A 25128-nucleotide genomic window follows, 5' to 3' on the forward strand; every position below is an offset into this window, starting at 1 on the left:
GATTTCATAGGATTCGCCAGCGTGGCCTGTGCTGTGACAACTGTGCTGAAGTTAGTCCAGATGTGTCCCGTGGCTTTTTCTTCCAGTAAAATGTTATTTTATGTTAAACCAATTAAAAAAGAAAACCCACCCGACCAACACCCCCCTACCCCCCAATAACTCAACCCCCCAGAATTTCAAACCACCACCAGCATAGTCATTTATGAGAAATTCAGTATAAATGCTGGCACCGAACAGAAAGGTATTTCACAGTATAGCTTGGACAATCCTTCCGGATATCCCATCAAAACCAGCAGAAGTAGTAGTGTGATTACAGAAGTTGACATTTGCATCTAGAAAAAAATCCTGACTTCCTACATGCTTCATGATGCCTGCATGGCAGGCACAAAGACGGCCTGGGGTTAATTGGCAGAATAAAAGCCAGTGTTCTGCTTTACTCAGTCTATCCAGCTGTACTGGTTTTGCTTTTTAATCTAGTCAAGCAGATAAGCAGAAATTACATGATCCTATGATGTGGTGAGCTTTAACTGCAGATTTTGCAGCACTCTGGACATATTCATCAGCTCCTTATCAGACACAAATTTACATGTGACTGGACTCTGATTTATGCTTTTATAATTAAAGACAGAAAGAGGATAAGGAGCAGTGCTGTGGCTCAAAGTGAGTTCAAGGAAAACTGGACAACGTACAGAACTAATAATTCCTTGTCAGGTTTTAAAGAATGCCTGTGTTTTCCTGGAGGGATGCATGGGATGCAGATGTGTGTGTGAACCTGGCTGCATGTGGGGGCACTGAGCTTTGTGTGCTGAATGGCATCCTGGGGTGGGGCTTTCCCAGCAGTTTTCCATGGGGTTTCCATGCTGGTGTTCAGGCAGGTAATGCTGCTTCCCTTCTTTGAAACAGTGGAGCTGAATGAGGTCGGCTTCAAGTTTGTGCGGAAGTGCATCAATGCTGTGGAAACAAAAGGTAAGCTGCTCGCCCTGGCATCGGGGGATGCTGCTGTCCTGGCATTGCTTCCTGTGGCCTTGAGTTGTTTTGTGTTTTCAGCAGTTGTAGTGGCGTTAGTCCAGGAAATGAGACTCTGACTTTTAGCTGAAGAATGCCTGCCAGAGGAGCAGAAATCCTGTGTGGTCCAGAATGTACCACATTTGGTTAGGATTGGATTTCCACCTTTATGCTGTTTTCATTAGTTGGTCTCTTATCTTTGGCTTTAGAAAACAGGATAGCTCTGGGATTATCCCTGTACTGTGGCACAGGCAGGGGATACCTGGGATACAGACCCATTTTGTTAAAAGTAGCAGGGAGCTCACCAGTGGTCTTTCATGAAAGAAACCCCTACCAGCACACATGGCCAGCATGGGCTGAAGGACAAAGATCACTCCAGAACAACTGGATGTCCAGGCTGCCACAGGGAAAGGTGCCTGGTTTAATCTCCAGAACTTTGGGAAATGTGACCAGGCAAGCTCTGCTGAGGTGGGGAGGAGCAGGGCGATGAGACCGTCCTCTCAGAGCCAGGCAAATCCTCTCAGAGAGGGCAATGAGACCGTCCTCTCAGAGCCAGGCAAATCCAGCACTTCTGGCTTTCCTAACATTGGCTCACATTTCCAAAGAATCTGCTTAAATGTGTTTGCCTTTTGTGACAATTTGAACAAGTTTGTGTCAAGCAGCACCCTCCAGAAGTGGCACCTTCTGGCAGGTAGGACTTGCCAGCTCAAGCCCGTGTTCTGCTCATTGGCTGGGCCCCCCTGACCATGATGTGGTCCCGGCGGAAGGTCTGAGTCCTGCTGCATGAATGCCTGTGCCCCGCATCCTGCCCACAGCACCCCATTGGGCAGTGTGTGGGGAATAGCTTGGAGCAGTTCAGGGTGTATCTGCGTTCTGCTGAGCCAGCACCCGACAGCCAGGACAGGAGTTCCACTAGATGGGGCCTTTGGACTTCCCACTAGCTGGGGAAGACCCTTCCTAACACTCTGGCTTTCTCCTGCTTAGGAATTACTACAGAGGGCATCTACCGAACTGTTGGCAGCAATATTCAGGTGCAGAAGTTGCTGAACACCTTTTTTGGTAAGAATTGATTAATTATTCTGCACAACTAGATTGTCCTGGGTTTGCGTTTTGTATTGACAGAGACAATTGGGTTTTATAGTGAGAAATGCCCACTGTGGTTTTTGGTTCCTGTGGCCCCTCAAGGCACATCCTTCCCTTTTATTCTGGGCTTTTTGTTGCAACTGCATTTATTTGTGGTGTAACCTGCATTTAAAGTTAAGTCAGCAGCAGCAAGGTAAAGGGAGACAGTGACCCCGGAGCAATGATCATAAGCCTTCTTCCATCGTGTGCTAAAAATATCCAGGCATTTTGGAATTGCATGCTGGGGACATATTCCTGTTGCAGGCTTGTGGTGCAGGACATTGGGCAAGGAGAAACGAGCCCTGGCCCTTGCCCTGTGCCCTGCTGCCCCTCCTGCAGTGTTGGGGGCTTGCCTGGCTGTTTGTGGGGGCTGCCATGTTCCACGGGTCTGGGACACAGGTGAGCCTTTTCCTCCATGGGGTATTCTGGAGAGCTGGGATGGTGGCCTCTGAAGAGAGGCCTTTCGTGTGGTTTGAGGTTTTCACCTGGAAGGACTGGGATATCTCACCATAAGCCATGTACATGTTACTAAGGCAATGTATGGCTTTCTGCTGTAAGCCCTTCTGTGCACTGAGTCCTGTATTTCATACAAGCGGGTAGATTGGAGGGTATTCTTTATGGCAGAGATGGTTAAACTCCCTGCAGCGGGTTGTGGGGCTCAGCAGCATTGCTGTGTGTGGGGACATGGTGCTCCTGGGCTGGGATCTGGCTAAGACCATCCTGCTCATGGTTCCCATAGACTCAGACAGGCAGGGACCCCCTTACATGAGCCCCGCAGGGCTGGAGCATGGGACAGAAAGCAGGTTCACACTGATATGTGTTCCTCATGCTCATGCCAGCTCCCTGCACAGACATCTCACTTTGATATAGTCTGTAAACTATTGTTTTTCACTGTTGTTTACAATTGCTTTTACTATTGTTGTTGTTTATTAAAACTGCTGGTTTGTGCTGATGCATAGCTGTGCCTGATTCCCATGGAGCCATATTTCAGATGGCTTTTGGTTATGCTTGCCTGATGACTAATTACTTTAAGGCTGGGGTTTTACTGCTTCTTGATTCTCACCCTCCCTGTGAGTAGCTTTGTGGTTTTCTCCTCTGAGCCCCACCAGTGTGTGGCTTTTCATTTCATTTATATGCATTGGTCCGGTTAACCGCTTGCCACCCCATTGTGTACGAGCTCAGGATGGAAAGTCCAATGCCACAGAAGTAACTGCTGTAGAAGGCTTTCATCCTGAGCTTCAGGAAGGAGATAGATATTTCTTTTCTCTTTAGTCCTATTTCTTTTTAAAATGACTCATGCAGTTTTTTTCCTTAGTCCAGCCACCCCCATCCTCCACCTATGTCCTTCATCGTATCACAGAAACGTGGCTGTTTGGTGAGGGTAGGTAGGAGCCACATGTACCTCCATGCCTCCTTCTCTAAGCTGCTTCCTCTCCAGGCAGCAAGAGGGCATGTTTCCAGAAAAGCCTTCAGGGGGGTAGCTGTGAAGGAGGGATTAGAGCTGGACACTTAGGTTATTTTGGATACTAGAAAGCTTGTCTTGGATCTGTGGAAATGTTTTATTCTGCCAGGCTTGGCTGTGGTGGGGAAAAAACAAACTGTAGAAAATATTCCCTCACTAACTTTTCACCACTGCTTAAAGTTTACCTCACACTTCTTCCTGTGTCCTTACTTAGCACTGCTCCCCAGGCTTTCCAGAATACCGACACTGGTGCTGCTGTTCTGCTTCTTCAGCCGTGAGAATCAGCAGCTTTCTTACTGTGCTGCTGTGGCTTCGTTTGTCTCAAAAGCGTTCCCTTCCTGAGAGCGTGCTATTTATTAACAGCCTCAGGACAGACCTTACTTTAAAGCCATTTTGTTCTTCCCTCAGATCCAAAATGTCCAGGGGATGTGGATCTCCAAAGTGGCGATTGGGACATCAAGACAATTACCAGCTCACTGAAGTTTTATCTCAGGTAGTGCTGCAGGTCTCACCTGCCCCAGGCTGGCAAAGGAACTTGGGCCTGATCTGGTGAAAAGCGGAGCGAACTGCCAGATGTTAACACCTGGCTGTTGGGAGGGGTAAAGAAGTGCCAAATGCTTTGGGAAGGTGAATGGACTTTTTTTTTTAAATTGGTTTTGGAGGAGTTTGATTCGGGTGTTTTTCTTTTTTAACTGAGAAATATGCCTGTTGTAGAAACCCCCCATCCTACGGGGAAAGCTGTTTAAATAATACTGGCTGGGGGCAAGATGCTGCTGGGAACTGGTGGTGCTGGACAGTGAGCAGGTTGGCCCGTCGGTCCTTCAGGCTCCGTCAGGAGTGGGTCACATTGCCCTGCCAGAGCTGTTTTCTTTCTGGTTATTGCAGGAACCTGTCAGAACCCGTCATGACATACAAGCTCCACAAAGAGTTGGTCCTGGCTGCCAGTAAGTGCCGCCGCCGCCCTGCCGCCAGTCCCTAGCCCTGCCCTCCCTGACCAGTGTCCATCAAAGTCACTTGACAGAGCTCTGCCAGCCTAGCACTGGGTGTCTGGCTACTTTCCCCTGTAGAAAGAGGAGTGACCCTCTCTTTCAAGTGTTTAACTGTGGTATTTCTTCCCTTCACTGTTGTTGCAGTGCTCTTCCCTCCAGCAGGGTTTCATGGAGGTCTGGGAGAGCCAGGGGATGTCAACTAACCTGAAATCAGCACAAGTGCCCCAGAAGAATTGGTTCTCAATAGTATTAATGTATTTACTTTAAAACCTGTGAGGGAATGGGATGTGCTGTTGCCATGCAGATAGATAGGTTCACCATTTAGGTTGTGAAAATGTGGACTCCAAAGTGTCTACCAGTATATGGAAGACATTTTTCTGCTGCAGCTCTTGGGACTGAGCCACTGCCACTATTAAAAGAGGTTAGCCAAGTAGTATGTGTGGAACTGGCCAGTCCTTGGCTGTCCTGTTGTTATGGCCATTTCAAATAAGCCTTAATAATGATGAACTAGTTGTATCTTTGGAGCCAGTGTGATTGGATGGAGACTAGAGGGATACAGGGAGTTGGTCATCTCCCTCAGATGAGAGTACTGGTGTTTGGAAATTCATGGGACATTCAGAAATACTTTGGAGTAAAGCATCCTTCACACCCCCATGCCTCCTTGAACTCATCAGGAAGGTAGGAGAGTGCCCAACTCTCCTAAGCTTGGACCTCTGGAGAATGAATAACACTTGCTCTTTCTTGGAAAGGAAAATTTTCCACCACTATTGGTTATGCTCAAGTCCAAGATTTAGTAGTTTCATTACTAGTTAAACCAGTGCTGCCTGGGTGTGTGCAAAACCACAATCCCTTTTCTACCCTCCCTCAGAAACTCTCACCATTAAGATTCCGAGCTACTGAGATCCCACACTACTCTTTTCCCACCAAGTATTTTATTGTTTCTTGATTATTCATGCTTCTAAGGGTGACCTCTTTGAGTCAGGAGCTCATTTTTTTTTCCCTGCAAGACATTTTACCATGTTGTTCAGCATCACAGCTCTCTGGGCTGATAAGCAGAGAGGCTGTGCATTCCCCAGGTGTGCTGGTGTGTGGGGTGAGGGTGAGAAGGGCAGGTCCCAGCCATGCCCAGCCTGTTTCCCCAGCCACACTGGCTTCTTTTCTTCCATTCTCAAGCTTTGTTTCTTCCACTGTCCGCTTCATTTTGTTTCTCACAATGATTTACCCTGTTGCTATGTAATCTCACTTTCCTTCTGTCTCCTATTGCTGGGTTTGGCCAACCAGCCCTATGCTGAAGAAGGAACAGATTTTCTTTGGTTTTAACTTTATCTGTCTTATGTATTTACTTTGAAAGTAGTGGGCACAAACTTTTTTTTGTGTTACCTTTCCAGAATCTGAGAACCTGGATTACAGGCTGGGAGCCATTCATGCGCTGGTCTATAAGCTACCTGACAAGAACAGAGAGATGTTAGAGCTCCTCATACAACATCTTGTCAAGTAAGCAGAAGTTGTTCTGTAAAGCCAGGGTGAGGGGAGTAATGGGATCAGCAGAACAAGCCCTTTTTTTTCTGTGTCAGCTTTGCAAAATTGTATCCACCACAGTTCCTTTAGGAATTTACTTTGGACTGCACCAGATGGCATGGTTATCTTTGCTACCGGCTGCATTAAGTGATGCTTTTCTCCCTAATTGCCACTTTCATCCCCTTTCTGACACACCCCAAGGAGGAAATTACTTTAGCGTGAAAGTACCCTCTGACAGCGTAACTATAAATTGTCATCTCTCTCTCTGGTTAATACAAACATTAGGTCTCAAGCTCAAAAGCAAGGGAGGAATCTGTGTGTCGGTCAGAAAGGGCCAGGGCTTGCAGAATCAATTATTTTTGTATGACAGGGCTTGCTTTGGACTTTTGGAGTTGTTTTCAAAATAGGACTGTTTCAGAAATAAGCAGGAGTGATCTGGGGTTGTCACAGCCTGACACTCAAAGGTGAGTGCTTGGTTGTCAGTGCCATGCCTTGTCTTTGGGGCAGGGAGACGTGGCTGGGGGTCCTGGTTCCAGCCTTTTGTGCCCATGTTTGTGTGGTTTTCAGAAACCACCTGGTGTAAATGGCAGAGCTGTGCTCTGATGAAGCTAACACCATGCTTGTGGTTGCTGTGTTTATTCATTCAAGTGTTTATGCTTAAATTCTGGTCCCTCTCCTCTCATGCTGACAGAAACCTCTTTAACACCAGAGCTACAGGGCAAACCCAGAATTAAACTCAGAATTCATTCCATGTCAGCATCAGAGTCTCTCTCCCTTGATCTACTTCTGGAAACAGGTAGTACTCACCTAGGTGGTCAGTATTTCAGTCAGTGATTGGTGTTGCTCTGCAGATATGCACAGTCCTGGCCAGAGAGAGCTCTGCTCTGTGAAAACAGTGGTTCTCTCAGAGAAGATGATGATGTGTAGAGATTTATTGTAAAACTCCAAAGTGTGCTTCCTGCATTCAGTCCTCCTCCTTCAGAGAGTAGGAAAAATAAAGCAAAAGCCAGCTCTGGATAAATGGGATATTCCAATTTAAATTAGTCCATTTATGTGTATGTTGCACAGATGACTTTTGATTGCAGACTTACTAGAGGAGCTGGGAATGGGAAAGGATCAAATAAAAACCCTGTCAGCATGTTGCTCTTCCAGACTGTTGTCCTGGCCAAATGTGCATGTCAGAACTAACGACTTGATTTGTCTCTGAAGGGTTGGGAAACAAATTCTCCTAAAACAAAATGAAGAAAATTGAACCACTGATTCTTACTGTGTCATTTTTTAATTGGTTGCAATAAGATCTGTTTGAAAAAAAACAGACCGACCAACCAACCAAACTAAACCCTATTCCTTCTTTCCCTCCTCTCTGCAGCATATGTGAGCACAGCCGAGAGAATCTGATGTCACCGTCTAACATGGGGGTGATATTTGGACCTACCCTCATGCGTGCACAGGAGGACACCGTAGCAGCGATGATGAACATCAAGTTCCAAAACATAGTAGTTGAGATCCTCATTGAGCACTTTGGGAAGGTACAGGCAGCAGTCCCAGGAGCAGTGCCACACAGCTCCTGGCTGCTCCATCCTGTTCATGCAAACTGTTGCTGTGGCAACGATGTAGAGTTCTGGCTCCTTCTTCTGGAGTCTCCTTAGGGGCTGGGATGTATTTTATGTAATGCACTGTTCTGAAATTCTTCAGAAGGGAACAAAGTGTAGCAGCTATGTTTCTTGCTATTGCCTTCAGTTAGTTCTGAAGGAAACCCTGAGTCTAGGATCTTTTCTCCTTAAATAAGAGGAATCTTTATTTAAAAAAGAAAAAAACAACAACAAAATAATCCCAGAAAACCTATATCTGGACATTTCAGGACCTTCTGCTTTCCTTTTCTGAAGACGGGAGCTAGACCAGCACATAACCGTTTTCAACAGGCACAGTCCAAGATGAGGCACTCTGCAATACAGGGGAGAAAAACCCAAAGCAGACAATTGAAAGGTTGATGAAAATAATTCGGCAGTGCCTATGATCTGTTGAGATCCAGGCAACAGGTCCTGGGGAGAGGAGCTGCTGCCTGGGGTGGAGCTATCAGAGAAGACATGAGCAGGTCCTGTTGTGTGGGGCAGTGCTCAGCGTGGGGCAGTGCACCCCAGTAAGACTCCAGCAGCATTTGCCTTCCATGGGACCTTTGCTGAACATTTTTGTGTGAGAGCATTGCCTGAATGCACAGCCTGGCTTAGTTTGCTGTGGTGGGTGCTGAAGACTCATGTATAGATAACAGCTGCTTTATTGTGTGGCATTTTGTTTCCTGATGCAAAGAAGAGTTTTCTGCTGTCTCCTGTTTTAGTGCTTCCTCCATGTACTATCTGATACAATCACTTTGGGTTTTCAGGGTGGCTGGAGGATGATAGAGCTGTATGTTAAGATTTAAAAACTTGAGCAGCATTTGCATTCCAGATTTCTTTCCTGGTAACAGTGCTAGGTTCAAAGGAGTGAGTTTGCTCCTTCAGCTTTTTGTAATACTTTACAGAATGTCCAAACATTTATGTCTTAGAGTAGGGAAAGTTTGGAGCCATCCTTTAGAGGATGTTGTTTGTTGTGAGGAGGTTGGGGTAGCGCTCTCAGCAGACAGGGCAGCACATCTACAGAGGTGAAGCTCCCTTTTTGGGAAGAGGAGGCTGAAACTGAAAGAGCAAGGTTCTTGCAAATGGAGATGTGGATTTGGAACAACCAAACACAAGGACCAGATGGGCGATGTGGGATTTGGTTGTGGTGCTGAGGATTGAAATGAGATAAATGGGATGAAAGAACTGGGAGAGACTTCTGAGCAACCACACAAGAAACTCATGAAAATCACAAGCCAGTTTCTTTGTAGATCTTTGTTAATGTTTTTAATAAGTTCCCACAGCAAAACAGTGAATTGTTTGTGTGGTGGGATCCTCACACAACTTGCTGAGAGCTGAGCCTCTGCCTTCCCTCTTGTACAGCCCATGGTGCAGGCTGAGTCAACACATCATCTATATTGCCGCCTCTAAGAGATGGAATTAAATCTTTAATTAAGCCAGATGCCTCTTTGCTTGCTTTTAATTTCTTCAACGATAAGGTTAAGTTAGTAACATTTATTAGATTGAGCTTGTAGGTTCAGCTTCACAGCTGAAAGTGTCTTCAGCTCACACATGAGCAAACACTTTAAATGAGTCTGAAGGAAGAGGGGAATATGGTTTATAATGTGTGATATGAAGACTCTAAGGACAAAGTAACTATTCATGAAGTCTTTGTGGGTAATTACTGTTTCCACAGCTCATATTTCAGTTAAATTAAAGAAGTTGATGATTCTAGAAATACCTTCTTCGCTGTACAAACCTTCTGAATATGAGGATCTGTCAATATCTTTGTACTTTCAAGTTGTTTAACTTGGATTTTCATTTAGGAGGCAGAAGCAAAGCAGAGGCTGCAGCCACCACATCTTAAAAAGAGTAGTTTGCAGTGGGGTTTAGCATGGGTTTCAGATGTGGGAAAGCATCTTGTGAAAACAGCATTCTGTGGTATCTTTATAATCATCCTTGAGGAATCTACTTACTCTTTTTCTTTACAAAACAATATTGGATTCTTGTCAATGTATAGGATTGAGGTTGATGTTTCCAGAAAATGGCCCTGCTGCAGGTAATCATTTGCTATTTTACTAATACACGAGCTGCTGCTTTTAAATCATGGGCTGTTTTGTCCCAGCAGATTCCTCTGAATCCAGGCAGGGGGAATACACCCGACCTTGTATTCTGGAGCAGAGAAAATGTACTAACCCTGCGAAGTGCAGAGCCCCTCTTGGCATTAAGCATCAGCAGCCACCATGTGTCACCAAATAGGGAAAGAAAAGCAGCTGAAATGACCCATTTGGGGTCAGCTGGGTCTTTGCCCTGGATGTGTTGTTCCTCCTCTCTTCAGGCAGAGTAAGTCAGGAGAGAAGCCTATCAGCATATGGTATTTATACCGAGCCTGCTGAGGGGAAGCCTGTGCAGACCAGGCTGGGTGTAGTTCAGGTCTGCCCTTGCCCAGGTGAGGAGGCCAGTGCCCACCCTCACCGTAGTACACGGTCCTTGGTCTTCAAGATCAAGAAGGTTAAAGCAGGTCGTGTTTTTCTCTCTCATCCCCATTTTGGTTTCCCAGAACTGCTTTTTGGTTGGGAGAAGAAAGAATATGCTTTCAGTTGGAGTTACGAAAATGTCGTGCTCAATCAAATCAGAATCTTGAATTTCTTCATTTTAAAATCTTTACGAGTGACAGAATAATATTGTTCTTCCATACCAAAGTGTGCACTGAGAGAGCAGCGACCCTGCTTGTCAGTGGGATTAGTGGTCGTGCTTGTCCTCTGAACTTGAGCTGTCTGCTGCTGACAGCAGGAAGGGACCAGCTCCACGTCCTTCCAGGATGGGTTGTGCAGCCTCTGGTCTCAACAACTCATGCCACCCCATCTGTAGTAACTCACTCTAAACCTGATATAAATTCAATTAATATTCATGGGAAAAACACAAGAGCAGTTGGGTTTGGTCTTTAATGTGGTGGTTCAGATCTTCAGGAAACTGCCTGGAAGCTTAATTCTTTTTCATTTCATAAAAAAAGCACTGATGATTAAAGCCGAGCAAATATGTGCCATATCACCAGTGAGAAAATGCGATAAAACTCCTTGGCAGCATTGTTTTTGTGCGAGTATTTCATCCAAGATAACTTCATAGTGCCACACGCTTCATTGTAAGCCAAGAGCTGAAGGGTTTTTAGCATTAAATCTAAACCAATTTGTTTGGGTGCTTTCCATAGATTGTATCGCCTCACTGATGTGGAAATCTTGATGTTTCTCAGAAACTGTCAGCTTCAAAGCTCCCTTCTTCTCTTCCAGGATAATTTGCTCCTACACATTTTGTCTGTATTGGTGATTTTGCTGCATTCATTAGTTCAGTGCTGCAGGAGGTGTGCAAGGTGCAGAGCACACAGCCTGACTGGAGGAATGCCAGCAGCTGGACACATGTATGGATCTGTAACTAAAGCACCGGCTCTGCTTCAGCCCCAGCAGCCGGGGCTCTCCTGGGTGCTGCTGACCTTTGAGGGCAGCTGGTGGGCACTGTCTGTCCCCCTCCAGAGGGACTCACAGGGCTGGAGTAAACGGCTGTGAGGGCCCTGCCAGGTTCTTGTGGGCTGTGGCTGCTCAGTGGGGTTTGGAGCAGCTTTTCCAGCCCTCTGGGGTCAGCCACGGCTGAATCAAGCCACAGACCGCTTCTATGCGTGCTGCAGAGCAGAGAGGAGTAGGGCAGCCCTTGACATAGGCAGTGGGTGGGCACTTGCCAGACAGGAGCTGGGTCTTTGTTCCTGGTGTGGTGTGCTGTCCTCAGAGAGCTGCCTGACATGGCATGGTGCTTGGCTGGGGAGGGGGGTCTGAACCATACACTGCTGGAGCTGTGGGGCCATGGGGAAGTTGTCCAGGGTGGCCACCATCCCTGTCTGTGCTGGCAGGCAGACCTTTGGCTGGAGGTGCAGCACCAGCCCCTTCAGGTCAGGCCATCTAAATGTATCTGCCTTTACAGATCTACTCTGGCCCACCAGAAGACACCACGGCGCCACCGGTGCCTCCTCCAAGAGTAGCTGCCCGGCGGCATAAACCCATCACCATTTCCAAACGTCCTCTGAGGGAAAGACCCATCTTCTTCGGTGCTTCTGTGGAAGAAAGTGGAGGTCAGTCCAGCTGTTCACTGGTGCCTTACCTGCCTTTCATCCCTCCTGTTTCTTTTAGCACCTTTCAGGGAGCAATAGAGATATCAATCACAGGACTGCACTTCCCAGGCCATAAGGGAAAGTGACGTTTGTTGTTCAGTGAGTAAAGAAAGCAAAAAACCCCTCACACATAGGCTGCATCATCTCACAACTCAAACTCCTTGGGAACTTTTTTCCCCCATTACTTGCAGCGTTCTCCATTAGCTAAACTAAGAGGTTTTGCTTCAGAGGCAAAAAAAGCAAAGTGATGTAAATGCAGCTGAGGAGCAGCGGTGGTGGAATGAGTGGAGGCTGTTTGCTGCTGGAGCCCTGTCCCAGTAGATCATGGCAATCCTGAGGGGAATGGCAGGGCCAGCTCTGCCCCTGCTGATAGTACATCTGGAGCAAGAACTTCTTCAGGGCCCAGTGATAGTATTTTCTAGACCAAGTACAACTCAGCTGTTAAAATCATTTGATTGTAAGAAAATACTGAGGCCCTTGTTATCATATTGAAGGGCACATCAGGCTTCTCTCTGCGCCTGATTTTCTGTAGTTGTCGTTGCAGGCTGTGCCCTTGATCATATCATCAGAGACAAAGTCTTTTCCTCTGTTACAGTTTCCAGAGCTTTGATGATGTTTTAGGCCTAATGCTACAAGTGTACTTTTTGCCACTGGCAAAACATGATTGATGCAGATTGCTCATGGAAATCACAAGACTGTTCATGTAGTGAGAGATGGCCTTACATTTAAATGTTTCTCCAAACTGGGAGCAGAAGCATTAGCATTTGATGCTCCAAGGCTGCAGGGTGCCATTGGTTTCATAGCACTGCTTCTGCACACCCTGCCTGAGCCTCTAGCACAGCCAAAGGGATGAGTTGAATCATTTCTGGAGGGATGTAATGCATGGTACACAACTTGTCGTGAGCAAGAGCACTGGAAATATAAAAGAAACCCATAAGTATATTCTGTAGTATTGTTTCAGCTTTCTTCATGCCTCAACATTTACGTGAGCCTCTCGCTGTTTGTGTTTTGCTCAGGGTGAGGGTCTGTCCATCCCCACACACACATACTTGTCTCTTGGTACCACAGGAGCCTTTGTGGCTCTGGGGCAGAGACCACCATGCCTCCATGCTGCTTCCTAACCCAGTGTCTGTCTGTCCTGTTGGCTCCACAGCAGAGCGGCACAGCCAGACCCCCAATGGCAGTAGCAGCACGGAGGTCCCCAAGCCACTGCTCCGCAGCCGCCTGCCTGCCCCACGGCTGGGGGGAGATGAGCCGGGGCGTTCCCCTTCCGAGGGCCGGCCTTACCCACGCACCGAGGCAGAGGTGGGGAAGATGGTGGCCAGGCTGCAGGATGGAGGAGTGAAGCCGGCCAGTAAGGCAGCCAATGGCGTGGTGGCCAGCCCTGCCCTGAGGACCTCCACACTCCAGGCCAAGAGACCTGCTCCCCGACCAGGAATGTGCGGCAGAGAGGGTGAGCCTGGGGCTGTGGTCCTAGCTGAGGCAAGGCACAAGGAGTGCCATTCTGCTGGGGAAAACTCAAGGCACCCAAACCAGCCTTCCCCATTGCACATCATGCTCTGGATTGACTGGGGCTTCTCACATTGAGTCCTCTTGATGTAGCTCAGAAGAGGGACTGGGAGACTGGAACAGCTTGAGATATGGGCACAGGCCCCGCAGCCCAAGGGTTTGATCAGGTCTTGGCCTCCTGGCTTGTCCTGTTTGATTTCAAACAGTGGGTACCTTTGTTGTGTTGCTTACTGGGGATGCAGCTGCTGCCAGGTTTTGAGGCAGGCTTCAGAGCTGGTGCTGGTGCCGGTGCTGTGCCATCCCTGCTGAGCCCATTAGATGCCATCAGCATCGGATGAAGTCAGGCTTGCTGTACAGTAGCTGAGGCTCTTGTGGTAAGCTCAGCCTAGCTCAGTGGACTCATAAAATTGAGGCTCAAATGGCAATATAAAGACCATTAAACCCAAAGCAGTTTGTATCCAGTCTAACCAGCTATAAGCACCCTGGATTGCCAGTGCTTTCCTCAGCAGGATGAGGAAAATGGCTGAAGTCACTTTCACATTTTAATTTCTAAGGGTTGTGTCTGTCAGGCTGCCTGTGGCACAGTTTCTGGTTTATTGAGGCCTTACTGGGAATGTTTATTTTACTGGTTCACCCATTGCTATTAAATATAAATACTTATTGTTTGTATTCTAATAAGCTTTATAGAGACACTGGGGAGCTGTCTGCAGGACAGCACACAGTGCCATAACAGCAGGTATTGGATGCTGAGCTTTACAAAACAGGCACTGAAGGGAAGGTGTTGGGTCACCAGGGGCGGCATTTATTCCTTTTCTGCTTAACCCTAGAAAGTCTCCAAGGGTGAAGTGAATAACGAAGTTGGCTGAATCTTGGGGAAGACAAGCCACTGAGGCAGGAACTCCTGCGAGCAGAACAGAAGGCTGGGGGAGAGGACACGTAGTGCCACTGTCTGAGATAAAAACTCAGAGGAGCAGCGGCCCTAGACTGCAGGGATCAGCAATTTGTGCTGTTCCTCTTGCTTTTGAAGAGCAGCACTGCACAGGTTTTGATTAAGAAAGCTTGTCATTCCCAGGCAATATCATCTTTGCGATCAGCAGCTATATCAAGTTTGTCATCACAAGGTTCAGCATCAGGCCCTCTTTCTAGTGCCAGGAAGGCTGTACTGGGGTGGGCAGAATGGGAACTGCCTTTTTCTGGGACTCTTTCCCTCTTAGCCACTGTGAGAGTGAGGGCGTGGGGGCAGACAGATAGACAGACAGAACTAAGGCCGCTAACTTGTTTAACACCTCTTCATAAACATCTAGCCCTCTACCAAAGCTTCATACTCAGTGTTCATAAACTTCAAACTTGCAGGTGAGTGCGATGGTGTCCCTAAGCCACGATCCCATGGTGATAAGCCTGTGATAATGCGTCCCCCGGTGAGACCGCCAGACCCACCATGCAGGACTCCTGTCCCTCCAAAGCTGGAGCAGAGGCCAGATCTGATAGGGGGAACAGCAGAAGAGATGCCTTCATCTGTGTAAGTCAGCAGCCCTTGGTGAGCGTGTGGTACCTGGGGTGGGCAGCTCAGCCCGAGGGAGGTGCCGACACCAGTGGGCTGGGGAAACATGCAGGGGAATGAGATCAGCCCAGGCAGCAGGAGTAGAAGCTGATGTCAGTTAATGGCAATTTTGGGAGAGGAGGACGAGAAATACCACAGTGGTTTCCAGGGGTGGTGATGTACAATAGCTGGAGCCTGTGGACATCCCCTCAACACCCATACGAGTGCAGTTTGAATGACACACTGGAAAGCTGTGCAGAGGGCACAGCCTGGGAGGGGAGCCATGGTCACAGCAAAGACAAGCACATGCAGCAAAAACAAAGCTCTGAACTTTCTCAAGTACAGCCCTGGGACTGAGCTTTGTCCCATCACCTTCTCTCCTGTGGTGAAGCTGAAAAATCCCTCTCTGCCTGGCTCTGAGCAAGCGTCTCAGATGAGATGCTTCCCTGGGAAGGACAAGATCCAGCTTGGGTCTCTCTTAAGGAAATTGTATGAAGTTCAGCTTCATCAGATTTCTTTCAGATGTTAAAGAGACAGAAACCTTGCTAGCTTCAATGGGAATCAAAAGAAAAACAAATAATAAAGAAAAAGGGTGACTAAATACACAGGGATCTCAGCCCAGCAGCCAGGACTGGCTGCTGGGGAGGCTGTAACCTGGGTCCACTGAGGAGCTCTCTGCTGCTGCACATCCAGCAAAGACGCACATTCCATTTCTCTGCCATCCCAGCAGGGATGGAGTACATAAAAAGTGAAGGAGAGGCCATAAAAGGTGATAAATGCAGATTTATAAACCAGTATGTAGGAATGTAAGCAAGAGCCAGAAATAAGCATTCTAGCCAAAAGTGATGAGGTCTGCAAGGCCAGGGCAGTGGGAAGATAGAGGGAAATGGAGCTGTCAGCATAAGAAGCAGGGCATGTGCCTCAGCAGAAAAGCCATCGGTCAAAGGTGATTATCTTCTGTGTCTGCTAATGCTACTGCTCTTTTCCCTAGCATAGATGAGATCTAATTAGCAACTTGTCTTATCAGATAACTGGAGTGACCTCTTTTGTTCTTTTTGCAGGGTGGCCTCTAGGACAAAGTTCTTTGAGACAGCTTCCCGAAGAACAAGCAAGTAAGCACAGCATGGAGAAGCTGGCATGTAAATAACTGCAGCCCCACTGCATGGGGTGCTCCCTCAGAGGCAAAGCAAGTCAGCTCAGGAAGTCCCAGTCCCACCTTTCTTGCCTTATACTCATGGGCAGAAGATGGGTCTCAGCCAACATGCTGGAACTAAACAAAGAGCACTAAGTGTAAAATGGGAATCCAGATACAGACTTGAGAAGTTAAACGTAAATCAGCTAAGTGATAAATATATCTATGGATTCCTTTTATTGTGTGTGTGCATTTAAGCAGTGTAGTGCACAGTGTACTTCTCAGCCTTTGCAGAGAGCAGAGATAAGATCATGGGAGAGACGAAGAGGGCTGGTTAGATGGAAGCAGCTGATCAGAGATGTGCGACCAGAGGATGGTTGGTCCTGCACACTGTATGTACAGGCATAGCTCCACCACAGGTATGGTGGGATGGAGTGACAGCTTGGGCATGGATGCCTTTGGGCTAGGCTGGGATGGGGAGCTTTGGATTGTGAGCATTGTGCTTTGTGGCAGCAGATTTCATTTGTAATGATAACTACTCAAATAAGCTTCAGCTTCCTGCCATTAAAGATCGCCAGCCTCTGCCAAAAGTGCAAGCAGGTTTGCGTGTAAGTCTGATAAATGTTGAGTCCACTTGCTATATTGCAGAATACATCCCTGACATGACTGTTACCCAGCCCTTGATTTAGGTTTGGGTCTGAGTTTGAGCTTGCTTATTGCATTAATACTTTTTTCTGTATTCTTCTACTTCCTTCTATACAGTTCTTCATCACCACAAGGCAGGATCCCAGGTGATGAGAGCTGAGACTAAAGGTAAGTGTTTGTGGCAACAAACCAGATAATAAACCAAAAGCACACATGTAAGCCAAATTTGGCATTTATAGGGTGGTGGGAGTGTAGTGGAGGCAATGGGAATCCCAAAAGAAAGATCAGGAGAAATGTCCTTCCTGTAGGAGAACCTTGCAGAAGGCAAGGTAGTGACTGGAAGTGGCCCATGGTCGAGGGGTATTATGGCAGGGTGGAGTAAATCAGCTGGTGGTGCCAAGATCTGGGCTTGCTCTGGTTGTGGTTTTGCAATCGCTGATGAATTTACACTGCTGTATAGAACATGGTTGTTGTCTTCTTCCAGACTTTGTAACCGTCTCAGCCCAGCTGGACCCAGGAGATTTTCTGTGGTTGTGAAATGGATGTGTCACAGCTAAGACTTTTCCAGTTCCAGTGCCCCTGGAGAGCAGCTATCTTACCGGACGATAATTTCAGAGCATGCTGTCATAAGTGGCTCAAGAAATTAGAAGAGAGTGAGATAAGGATGGAGAGAAGACCCTACCCACACATCTGTGTTGAACTGTTCCCAGCCCTTCCACCTGTCATCTCCCGCAGGCTGTGAAGGATGCTCATGTGTGGCCTTACAGGTGTTCAGCAGCGTTGGCAGGGCTGTGGAAAGAACACAGCCTGGACTAGAGTGGCCATTTACCTGCTCACTTTTTGGGAAATGTACCTTGGCAAGGGTGACCTTAGACAGATATTGGAGTCAAAACACAAGGGGCTAACTTCTTAGGCTTGGATGCAAGGGTAGAGCAACCGGAGTTTGGGTTGGCCCCTTGCCACAAGAAGCTCCTTCCCTTTATGTTCTGTTTTCCTTGCTCAATAAGCTATAGTGTGCTGTAGTGTGTTTTTTTCAGTGTGTAGGAGAGCAGCATCTGTTACTGGAAATGCTGCTGTGCTAAGGCAGGCAGGACAGGAATTGAGGGGACCATCATCCTTAGCTCTGCAGGACATCCTTCATCTCCTCCCTGGCATCAGCCTGCCCCTGTCCTGGAAAACCATGCTGGCAGACATGGCTGTGCCAGGGGGGCTTTGCCTGCCTGTGCATTGGCATTCCAGTTGGTGCTGATCACATCATTCCAGTTGGTGCTGATCACATCATTCCAGTCAGCACTGGTCAGGTCAGCAGCCTTCAAGAGCACACCTGGGAGAAGGAGGCAGCAGGCGCTGTTCCTCCTCCTCTTCCTCTTACTCCTCCAATGTGAGCCATTATCCCACCAGATCTACTTCCCACCAAGAAGTCTCTATCCTGGGGTTATTCTGGTGGGCCAGCACAGAGGTGGTGAGGAACTGATACTTGCTGAATGTGGGCCAAAGCCCATTATTTTTCTAAGAGGCATCCAATTTCTTGTTTGCTTGTTGTATTAATTTCCAGTCCAAGAGATGTCCAGTCTCTTTTCCTCAGCAGTGGCTTTGTAGATGATGCCCTTCATTATGGAAGGTTTCTCCTAGCCAGGACCACACCTAGTACCCCTGTTAACAACGAAAGCTTATTTGTGGTTCCAGCTGACACCCGGGCTCAGTTCCTCAGCTGTAAATAGGCAATGAGCAGTTTCCCTGCTTTCTCTCACCAGCCCAAAGGTGACTTCCTTGTTCTGAATTATTTTCCTTGGGTGCTGGGAGCATTCCCAAACCAGTGACCAAACATTCGCATTAGCTGCTTCCCGGGTGCTCCGTCCTTTTGAGTGCACTTGGTGTCCTACCTGGCACAGGTTTGCCGGTGGGATGCTGCCATGGTCCTCTCCATGCTGCCTCCTGACCTTGCCTTGTGCATGTAGCTAGTGTCTGTCTGCTCTATTGCTGAATGTAGTTCTGGCGTTCACTGGACACACACGTATTGTGTCAATGGTGCTTCTGCTCTCTTGGGCTTTCGTGGTGCCCCAGCTGCTCACTCCTGTACCCCCCTCCCCCCGTGCTTTGAATAGTGGCACGTAAAAGTGGCTTTAAAAGACAAAAACCCCAGTGGTATCAACATCTAGACTGTGTTACACACTCTGGCATCTCAGGGCTTTTCAAAGCTGCGGTGAACCCTTTGTGCTGCACCCTCTGGCAAGTGGCTGGGAGGTGTGAGCAGCGCTGAAACAAAGCACATCATTGTGTTTTTCTGATCAGGTATCTAAGAGAGCAGTTAAGATGGAGCTGCAAGCCAGTGAGAGCGAAGCAGGGGAGAGGTGTTCTGACCAGTCCAGATGGCTGGGAATCCTTTCCAGCCACCCAGCAGAGAAACCAGTCCCAGGTATCCCGCTGTGGGCAGCACTGGTGCCTGAGCCTGCCCTTTGGTGGCTTCATTCTTGGGATGGCTGTCCCAGAGGTGTCAGGCCAGGGGCTCATCCACAGAAGGCCAGCATTTCACTCTCTGGGCTGTGCTTTGAGAACTCCTTGAGGCTGTTGGCTTGGGAAGCACACGGACTTGCATGGACATGGGTGTCTCTGGTGGTGCCTCTGCATGTGGACCTGGAAACAATGGTTGTTGCATCTCTGACACTGCTGGTGTACAGGCAGCCTCATGCTCACCACCCAGTGCAGACCCTGTGGGACAGAGCTGGGGCTGTGGGAAGAAAAAGAGCCAAGGGACTTTGGTTTTAAGTCTGGTGTTGTGAACAGTGGAGGGGAGCAGCTTATTAGAAACGTATTTCATTGTGTAATTTTAGGCATTTGTCACATGTGTGTCTGTGCTGTTTCCTCCTCCTCTGTGAGAGCAGCTGAAGGCTGGGACCAGCAGCGGAGCAGTAACAGGGTGCTGGGTTGTGCTGGTGGAGGGCTGTGGGCACTATCCCTGCTGCCATCGCCACAGGAGCGACACAGCCAGGAACATGGGATTCACCCTGTGCAGCGTGGCGTGCCACTGGAGCCGGTTTGTCATGTAAAAGCATAGATTTCTTCAAGTGTTTATAAAATTTCCATGAAGTGAAAAAAAGAAGTCCAAGTGTGCTTTTTTCCTTCTTTAAGCAATGCTCAAGACCCATGAGCAGCACAGGACCTGTCCCAGCGCTGCAGGGACACAGCAAGGCAAGGCTGTTTGTCCTTGGGGCTGACGGAGCCCTCCTCACTGCCGGTGTCTGCAGCCACAGCTCCGCTCTGTTTTGGATTCCCCAGATCGTTCAGCTGCCTCTTCCAGCACAAACATCTTCCTACTTATAAAGTGCTCACTGCTTTGTTGAGGGATTGGTTTAATTTTTTTAACCTAATATCATGTAGCAGGGCAAAGCTGCAGATCAGGAACTGCTCCAGTGGTTTGAGAGGAATGAATTCAGCTCTGGTTGTTGGTGAGGGTCTTTGGCTGGACCTGGTATCCATCTCCGTGTCCTTGTGCAATTATTTCACACCATCCCAGCCCTAGTATAAGGGTGCTGAGCTTTGCAGCATGAGTCCAGGTTTGCAGGCTTGGAGCAGGTCTGTGGCTTGCCCTGGCTGCAGTCCCTGAGCAAGCACTGCTCCTGCCAAGCATGGTCCTGCCTGTGGCAGGGGGGTTGGAACTGCATGAGCTTCAAATCCCTTCCATTCTGTGATGGCAAGCAGCAACTTCAGAGCTTTTGGGGGTTTTTTCCCCTCCGTTTTTGTTCCTCTGAAAGGTTTCCTTTGGGGGCTATAATTAATTTTTCCAGGCATGGATGTCTTCAAAATGACAGCGAGAAAAAAACTGTTTTCCCATTAGCCCTCACATTAAATGACTACAAATTGGAATGAGCAGCAGGGCACTATCCCAACAACTCTGGAGTCCCCACCCACAGGTGCGTGGTTTATTTTGTAATGGACAATGTTTTGGTACAACTGAGCAAGAAAGAAATCTTCTTCAGCATAAGCAAAACCTTATAGGTTTGTATACGAGAAAAGACAGCACAACCAGGCATTTCAAAGCTTGAGACTGGGCCCCGTGAGGACTTCCCAGAGGAAGAAGAATCTGGAGAGGTTAAGGGCGAACTCCGGTAGACACATCTGTATGATAAATTTAGCATTGAAATGTGCTTAGTGGAGCACAGACATCTTGAATTTATGTGCTGCACAGAGACCCATAATGGCTCAGGAATCCACCCACACAGGGCTTTTTGCAAGATCAGAGTCTTCTACAGCAGACATTTTCTTGGCAGCCATCAGCAGCATTACTTGGCCTATGCATCCATACAGAGTCAGACCACCAGAAAAAAAATCCTGCAATTGGCTTAAAAAGTCAGGAGATGCTCTGAACCAGTGAATGCAGCAGTGTTTTCTGTTTTCCTCATGGAAGAAGTGCTTTCACAGCCTTTGTCGGATGCTCTGAGAGCTCCTAAAAGGAAGAAGTTCTGGAGATGCTTAAATCCATACATGAAAGATTGCCATTCCCATGGAGGCTTAGAGAAATACAGTCCTCTCCCCTCTCCCTGAGGCATTGCCCCAGGACCTTTGTCCTTCTGCAGATCAGGCATCCTTTGCTCTGTGCCTCGGCCATCCCAGCACTGCGCTGCCATGCCATGCCCCTGCTGTCACCCTGCTCTGGTGAGGACAGGGGCACACAGGGCTCTGCTCGCCCTCTCCTTGGCACCTCCCCACTGGCTGTGGTGGGAGGCAGCAGGAATGCTGCGGAAGCAGCAAACCCCAGAGCTGGCTGATGTTCCTCGTGTCAAGAGCACACGGGTCAGCGTGACCCTGCTGAGGTCTGCAGCTGCATGGGGAGGGCAGAGCAGCTCCCGGTGCCTCTCCCAGCCCTGACCACAGCTGCGGTACCGGTGCAGGGCAGTGGGGTGCCAGCATTCCCACTTTGGACGAAGCCTGGTGTTCTGGTTAGTCTGTCTCAGAAGAAGCTGCAAAAACTGGTGTTACGCAAACTGGAGAAACTGACCTAAATTTAAAGGACTTTCATAATAAACAGCTAATTTGCTCATGACCAGGCCCTGTCACATCTCAAGCCTGGGAATCCTTCACATCTGGTTTGTAGTCCCACACACTGTCTGCAACTGCTTTAAGTACTCTACAGGCAGTTTTAGACCCGTGAAAACCTGGTGTTCTGGTGGCTCCTGGTCTTGTTTCCATTCCTTGGCAGGGTAAGATATTGGGTCAGTCACAGCACAGTTCAGTGGCTGGATTCTGAACCCTTTGAGCAATGCAGAGACATGACATGTGCAGGCACCAGCCTGCCTGTAGCCATAGCTCACCACCATCCTTTACTCAATGGAGAAAGGACCAGTGGGGATGGGAGACTGCCTGTGGTACGAGTAGGAGGAGGCAAATGCTGCCAATGTGGGACATGGGTGGCCGCAGGTGGGTGTCCTGCAGGGGGTCCCCACTGTTGGCATGGTCTGGGCTATGGTCCATTCACATCTGAACAAGCCCGGCATGCAGAACACCTCACTTCCCCTGGCTTGTGCTGGCACAGCCTGAGGGTCTGTGCAACCCCAACGCCACCGGTAGAGCCAGAAGGCTGCAGGGAACCGGTTGCCAGTGCAGCTGTATCAGCGTGAGCAGTGCTCCCGGGGCCCTGGGGGGGTAAAACCACTGTTGAAATGTGCGTTTAAAGCAAGTCATTATTGGTTTAGGAAATGGAGCATTTTTTTTTTGTTTTAAAGTATTCCCACCGGCTGTTCTGAGGACAAAGAAACTGCTTTAAAGCACGGAACCATTTTAGGTCTGCTTGAGAAGTTTTCAGCCAAGAAAAAACCCCAAAGCAAGCAAGAGTGATTCAGTTTCTGCCATTCCAGCCCCCCTCACAGAAGATAGCCCCAGTCCAGCCTGCTGCACCCCACGTGCTGCCCAGGCTCCGAGCAGCCCCACTTGCTCAGCTGATGAAGTTGGTCAGAAAAAGGTTCCAGCTGCATCCTTATCAGAGAGGTCCAGTAAAGGCACCTGGCAGCCTGCCTGGGACAGAGGCTGTTTGCCAACCGGGCCAGGAGGGTTAGAGCCCAGAGTCTGCAGAGACCTACAGAAAAATGTACCTGGCAGCGTGCAGCAGAGCTCTGCAGCCCCCTCGGGCCCCCCAGCGAGTCCTCTTTCCTCCTGAGGGGTGCAAGCTCAATGGTTATTGTGGACATCATGCAGGTTTCTGTCCACTGCCAAGGACACAGCACTTGGCCTGAGCATTCCTCCCTTCCCTCTGAGCTGCACTGAGCCCCCTGAGCTCCTGTCTCTGCTGGAATGGAAGCCCTGGAGAGGGTCTCACCCAGGTCAGGACTGCGGGCTTTGCCTGGCAGGAGCTGTGCATCTGGCACCCCTTTGGGCTGCCCCTGGCTCTGCTGCACAGTGGGGTTGGCAGCTTGGACTCTGCCCTTCTGCAGGCACAGCAGCAATGGAGACACTTGACAGCCTGGTTGTGCCCAGAACATGGTCCCTGACCCCTGCTTGGCTGGCACCACGCATCCTGTCCTCAGCTTGTGGTGATGTTGTGGGGCAGAGATGGGGCAGCCCTGCCAGCACCAGCAGCACCACCAGTTCATGTGTTGGACCAGCAGCTCCCCAATGTCCCAGGTGACACTGGTGGCCAAGTAAAAGTTTGATGGGGGACACTGGGGTGAACATGGTGGCAGGTATCTGAGACAGCACCACAGCCCATGAACGGCCATGGGTTTCTCCATGTCAGTTAAGGGTGAATGTTGAAAACAGACATTCATATGTAACTGTGACTCAAATAGAGGCACGGGACCAGACTCTGCAGATGACTAACAGGATGCTACTCCACATGGGCAAGGCTTTTTGTACCAATCAGTACACTCTGCTTTCAGCCTGCAGGGTACTGGTACGTGTACCGCTGCTGCGCAATTACACACTAGACATTGCCAGCTATTTGTGGACTAATGAGGTATTATTTTCCCAAGCTCTTTGGTTTGTCTCAGTGAACAGAATCTTGACCCTGTGCAGCATCCACAGCTGTGCCTTGAATTAAAAAGCAGGCAGATAAGCAGTCTTCTTTTATTACTTGGGAGAACATAGGTTAATTTTATGAAGAAGTTCCAGCAGAATGGATTTACAACTGTTCGTAAAGATAGCGAAAATAACAGCAAGAGGAGGAGGAGGACACTGGCCTTTATTAGCTGCTTGCTTTGAGAAATACAGTAATCAACCGAAATTCAATTTAAAAGACCCAAAGAGGCACATACGAAAGGATTAGTCAATTGATATGTAAATGAATTAACAGTTCAGATATGTAATTAATAGCAAAATCTGACTGCGAAAACCAACCTGTGAATGACCCAACATGCAGCTTCACCCACTGAAAAATGACCTGCTTTTTCCTGGCGTCTTCAACAGCTAGTATTTGTCACACTGGGCAACGGTTTTCATGCACATTAGCTGAAACAAAAGCCAGAAACCACACACTGAGCAGTGTTCCAACAAACAAGATTCTGCCTTTATTGTACTTAGAACATCAACAGATTTTAAGATTACAAAAAGAGCTGAACACCAAGCGTGCAGGTCTGCCCTGCGGTACAGCACAGGGTGAGGGCTCGCGTGGGACCCAAGCATGGACTAAACCGGTCAAAAAGTGAATGTTTCCATCTCCCCTAGCGTAACTGGTGTTGTCTTTATCCCGGATGCCAGGCAGGTTTCCCTCTGGCTATGAGAATAAACATCCTTCAGTCCCATACGGTGACTTCTGAGTCACGGTCATCTCCTGGGCATCCTCCAACACACCTCGCTGGCCAAGGCAGAGACATCACTGCTCTCCACTCTTGACAACGTAATGTTGTAAGTCTCCATTTGCCTTATTCAATGCATTCAGTTCCAATTTAAAAACCAAAACAAAACAGAGGCAGCAATCCAATTACTGTCCTTCTCTAGAAGCAGAATTTCATCTCAGATGGCACTGATTTGGGCAAAAAACTGCCATTTCTGAAAGGTGACTGAAAAAATGCTGCAACCGTAATATGGTTGCAGCCTCAATAAAGTGATATGTGTATGCTTTGGCCTCACTGCATTACTTGCAGAGGCTAAAGGTTCGCAATGCAGCAAAGTCCCACCAAGCCAGGGCACAGACTTCTGTGTCACACACAGGAGGAAGCTGAAAGCTCAGCCCTCGCCTTGGAACCATGCCTGGGGAAATAACCCTTATTGTAGCTGATGAGTCTTTCTGCCCATTCTGTAGGCGACTTGAGCTTTTTCTTTTGGTAATCCTGCAGTGTTTGCTCCATGACTTTACTCAGCTATGGTGAAACAAGCAATTGCAGAGACATTATGCTTCGTTACATTCATGAATATAGCTGTGGGCTGGGAGTCCTCCCCAGGCAAAAAGGCACCAGCAATGAGCTTTTTTGGCTTATTACAAAGAAAATAAAATATATCAATATAGAGAACTCTTTTCATTACAGAGACA

The 25128-nt window shown here is 48.3% G+C and overlaps 1 protein-coding gene and 1 long non-coding RNA gene across 4 annotated transcripts in view; one reads left to right on the forward strand and one right to left on the reverse strand.

Moving 5' to 3' along the window:
- OPHN1 (oligophrenin 1) overlaps positions 1-17939 on the forward strand; it is a 63468-nt gene extending 45529 nt beyond the window's left edge. For 2 of the 3 annotated variants that reach the window (XM_061361978.1, XM_061361980.1), the window contains 12 exons: positions 904-966; positions 1990-2064; positions 3998-4082; positions 4475-4533; positions 5967-6072; positions 7466-7625; positions 11658-11805; positions 12998-13297; positions 14707-14872; positions 15955-16005; positions 16788-16838; positions 17155-17939. In XM_061361978.1, the coding sequence (XP_061217962.1) occupies positions 904-966; positions 1990-2064; positions 3998-4082; positions 4475-4533; positions 5967-6072; positions 7466-7625; positions 11658-11805; positions 12998-13297; positions 14707-14872; positions 15955-16005; positions 16788-16830 (1256 nt within the window). In that variant the 3' untranslated portion in view covers positions 16831-16838; positions 17155-17939. The remainder of the gene's footprint in view (positions 1-903; positions 967-1989; positions 2065-3997; positions 4083-4474; positions 4534-5966; positions 6073-7465; positions 7626-11657; positions 11806-12997; positions 13298-14706; positions 14873-15954; positions 16006-16787; positions 16839-17154) is intronic. The other variant, XM_061361979.1, reaches the window with a different exon arrangement.
- Positions 1-25128, reverse strand: part of LOC133216902 (uncharacterized) — a 448875-nt gene that overhangs the window by 206240 nt on the left and 217507 nt on the right. The gene's annotated exons all lie outside the window — the stretch shown is intronic.

The sequence above is a fragment of the Neopsephotus bourkii genome, unplaced genomic scaffold (assembly GCF_033783945.1).
Source record: "Neopsephotus bourkii isolate Nb327-2 ecotype Australia unplaced genomic scaffold, CSIRO-AGI_Nbou_v1 NB_1067, whole genome shotgun sequence".
NCBI lineage: Eukaryota > Metazoa > Chordata > Aves > Psittaciformes > Psittacidae > Neopsephotus > Neopsephotus bourkii.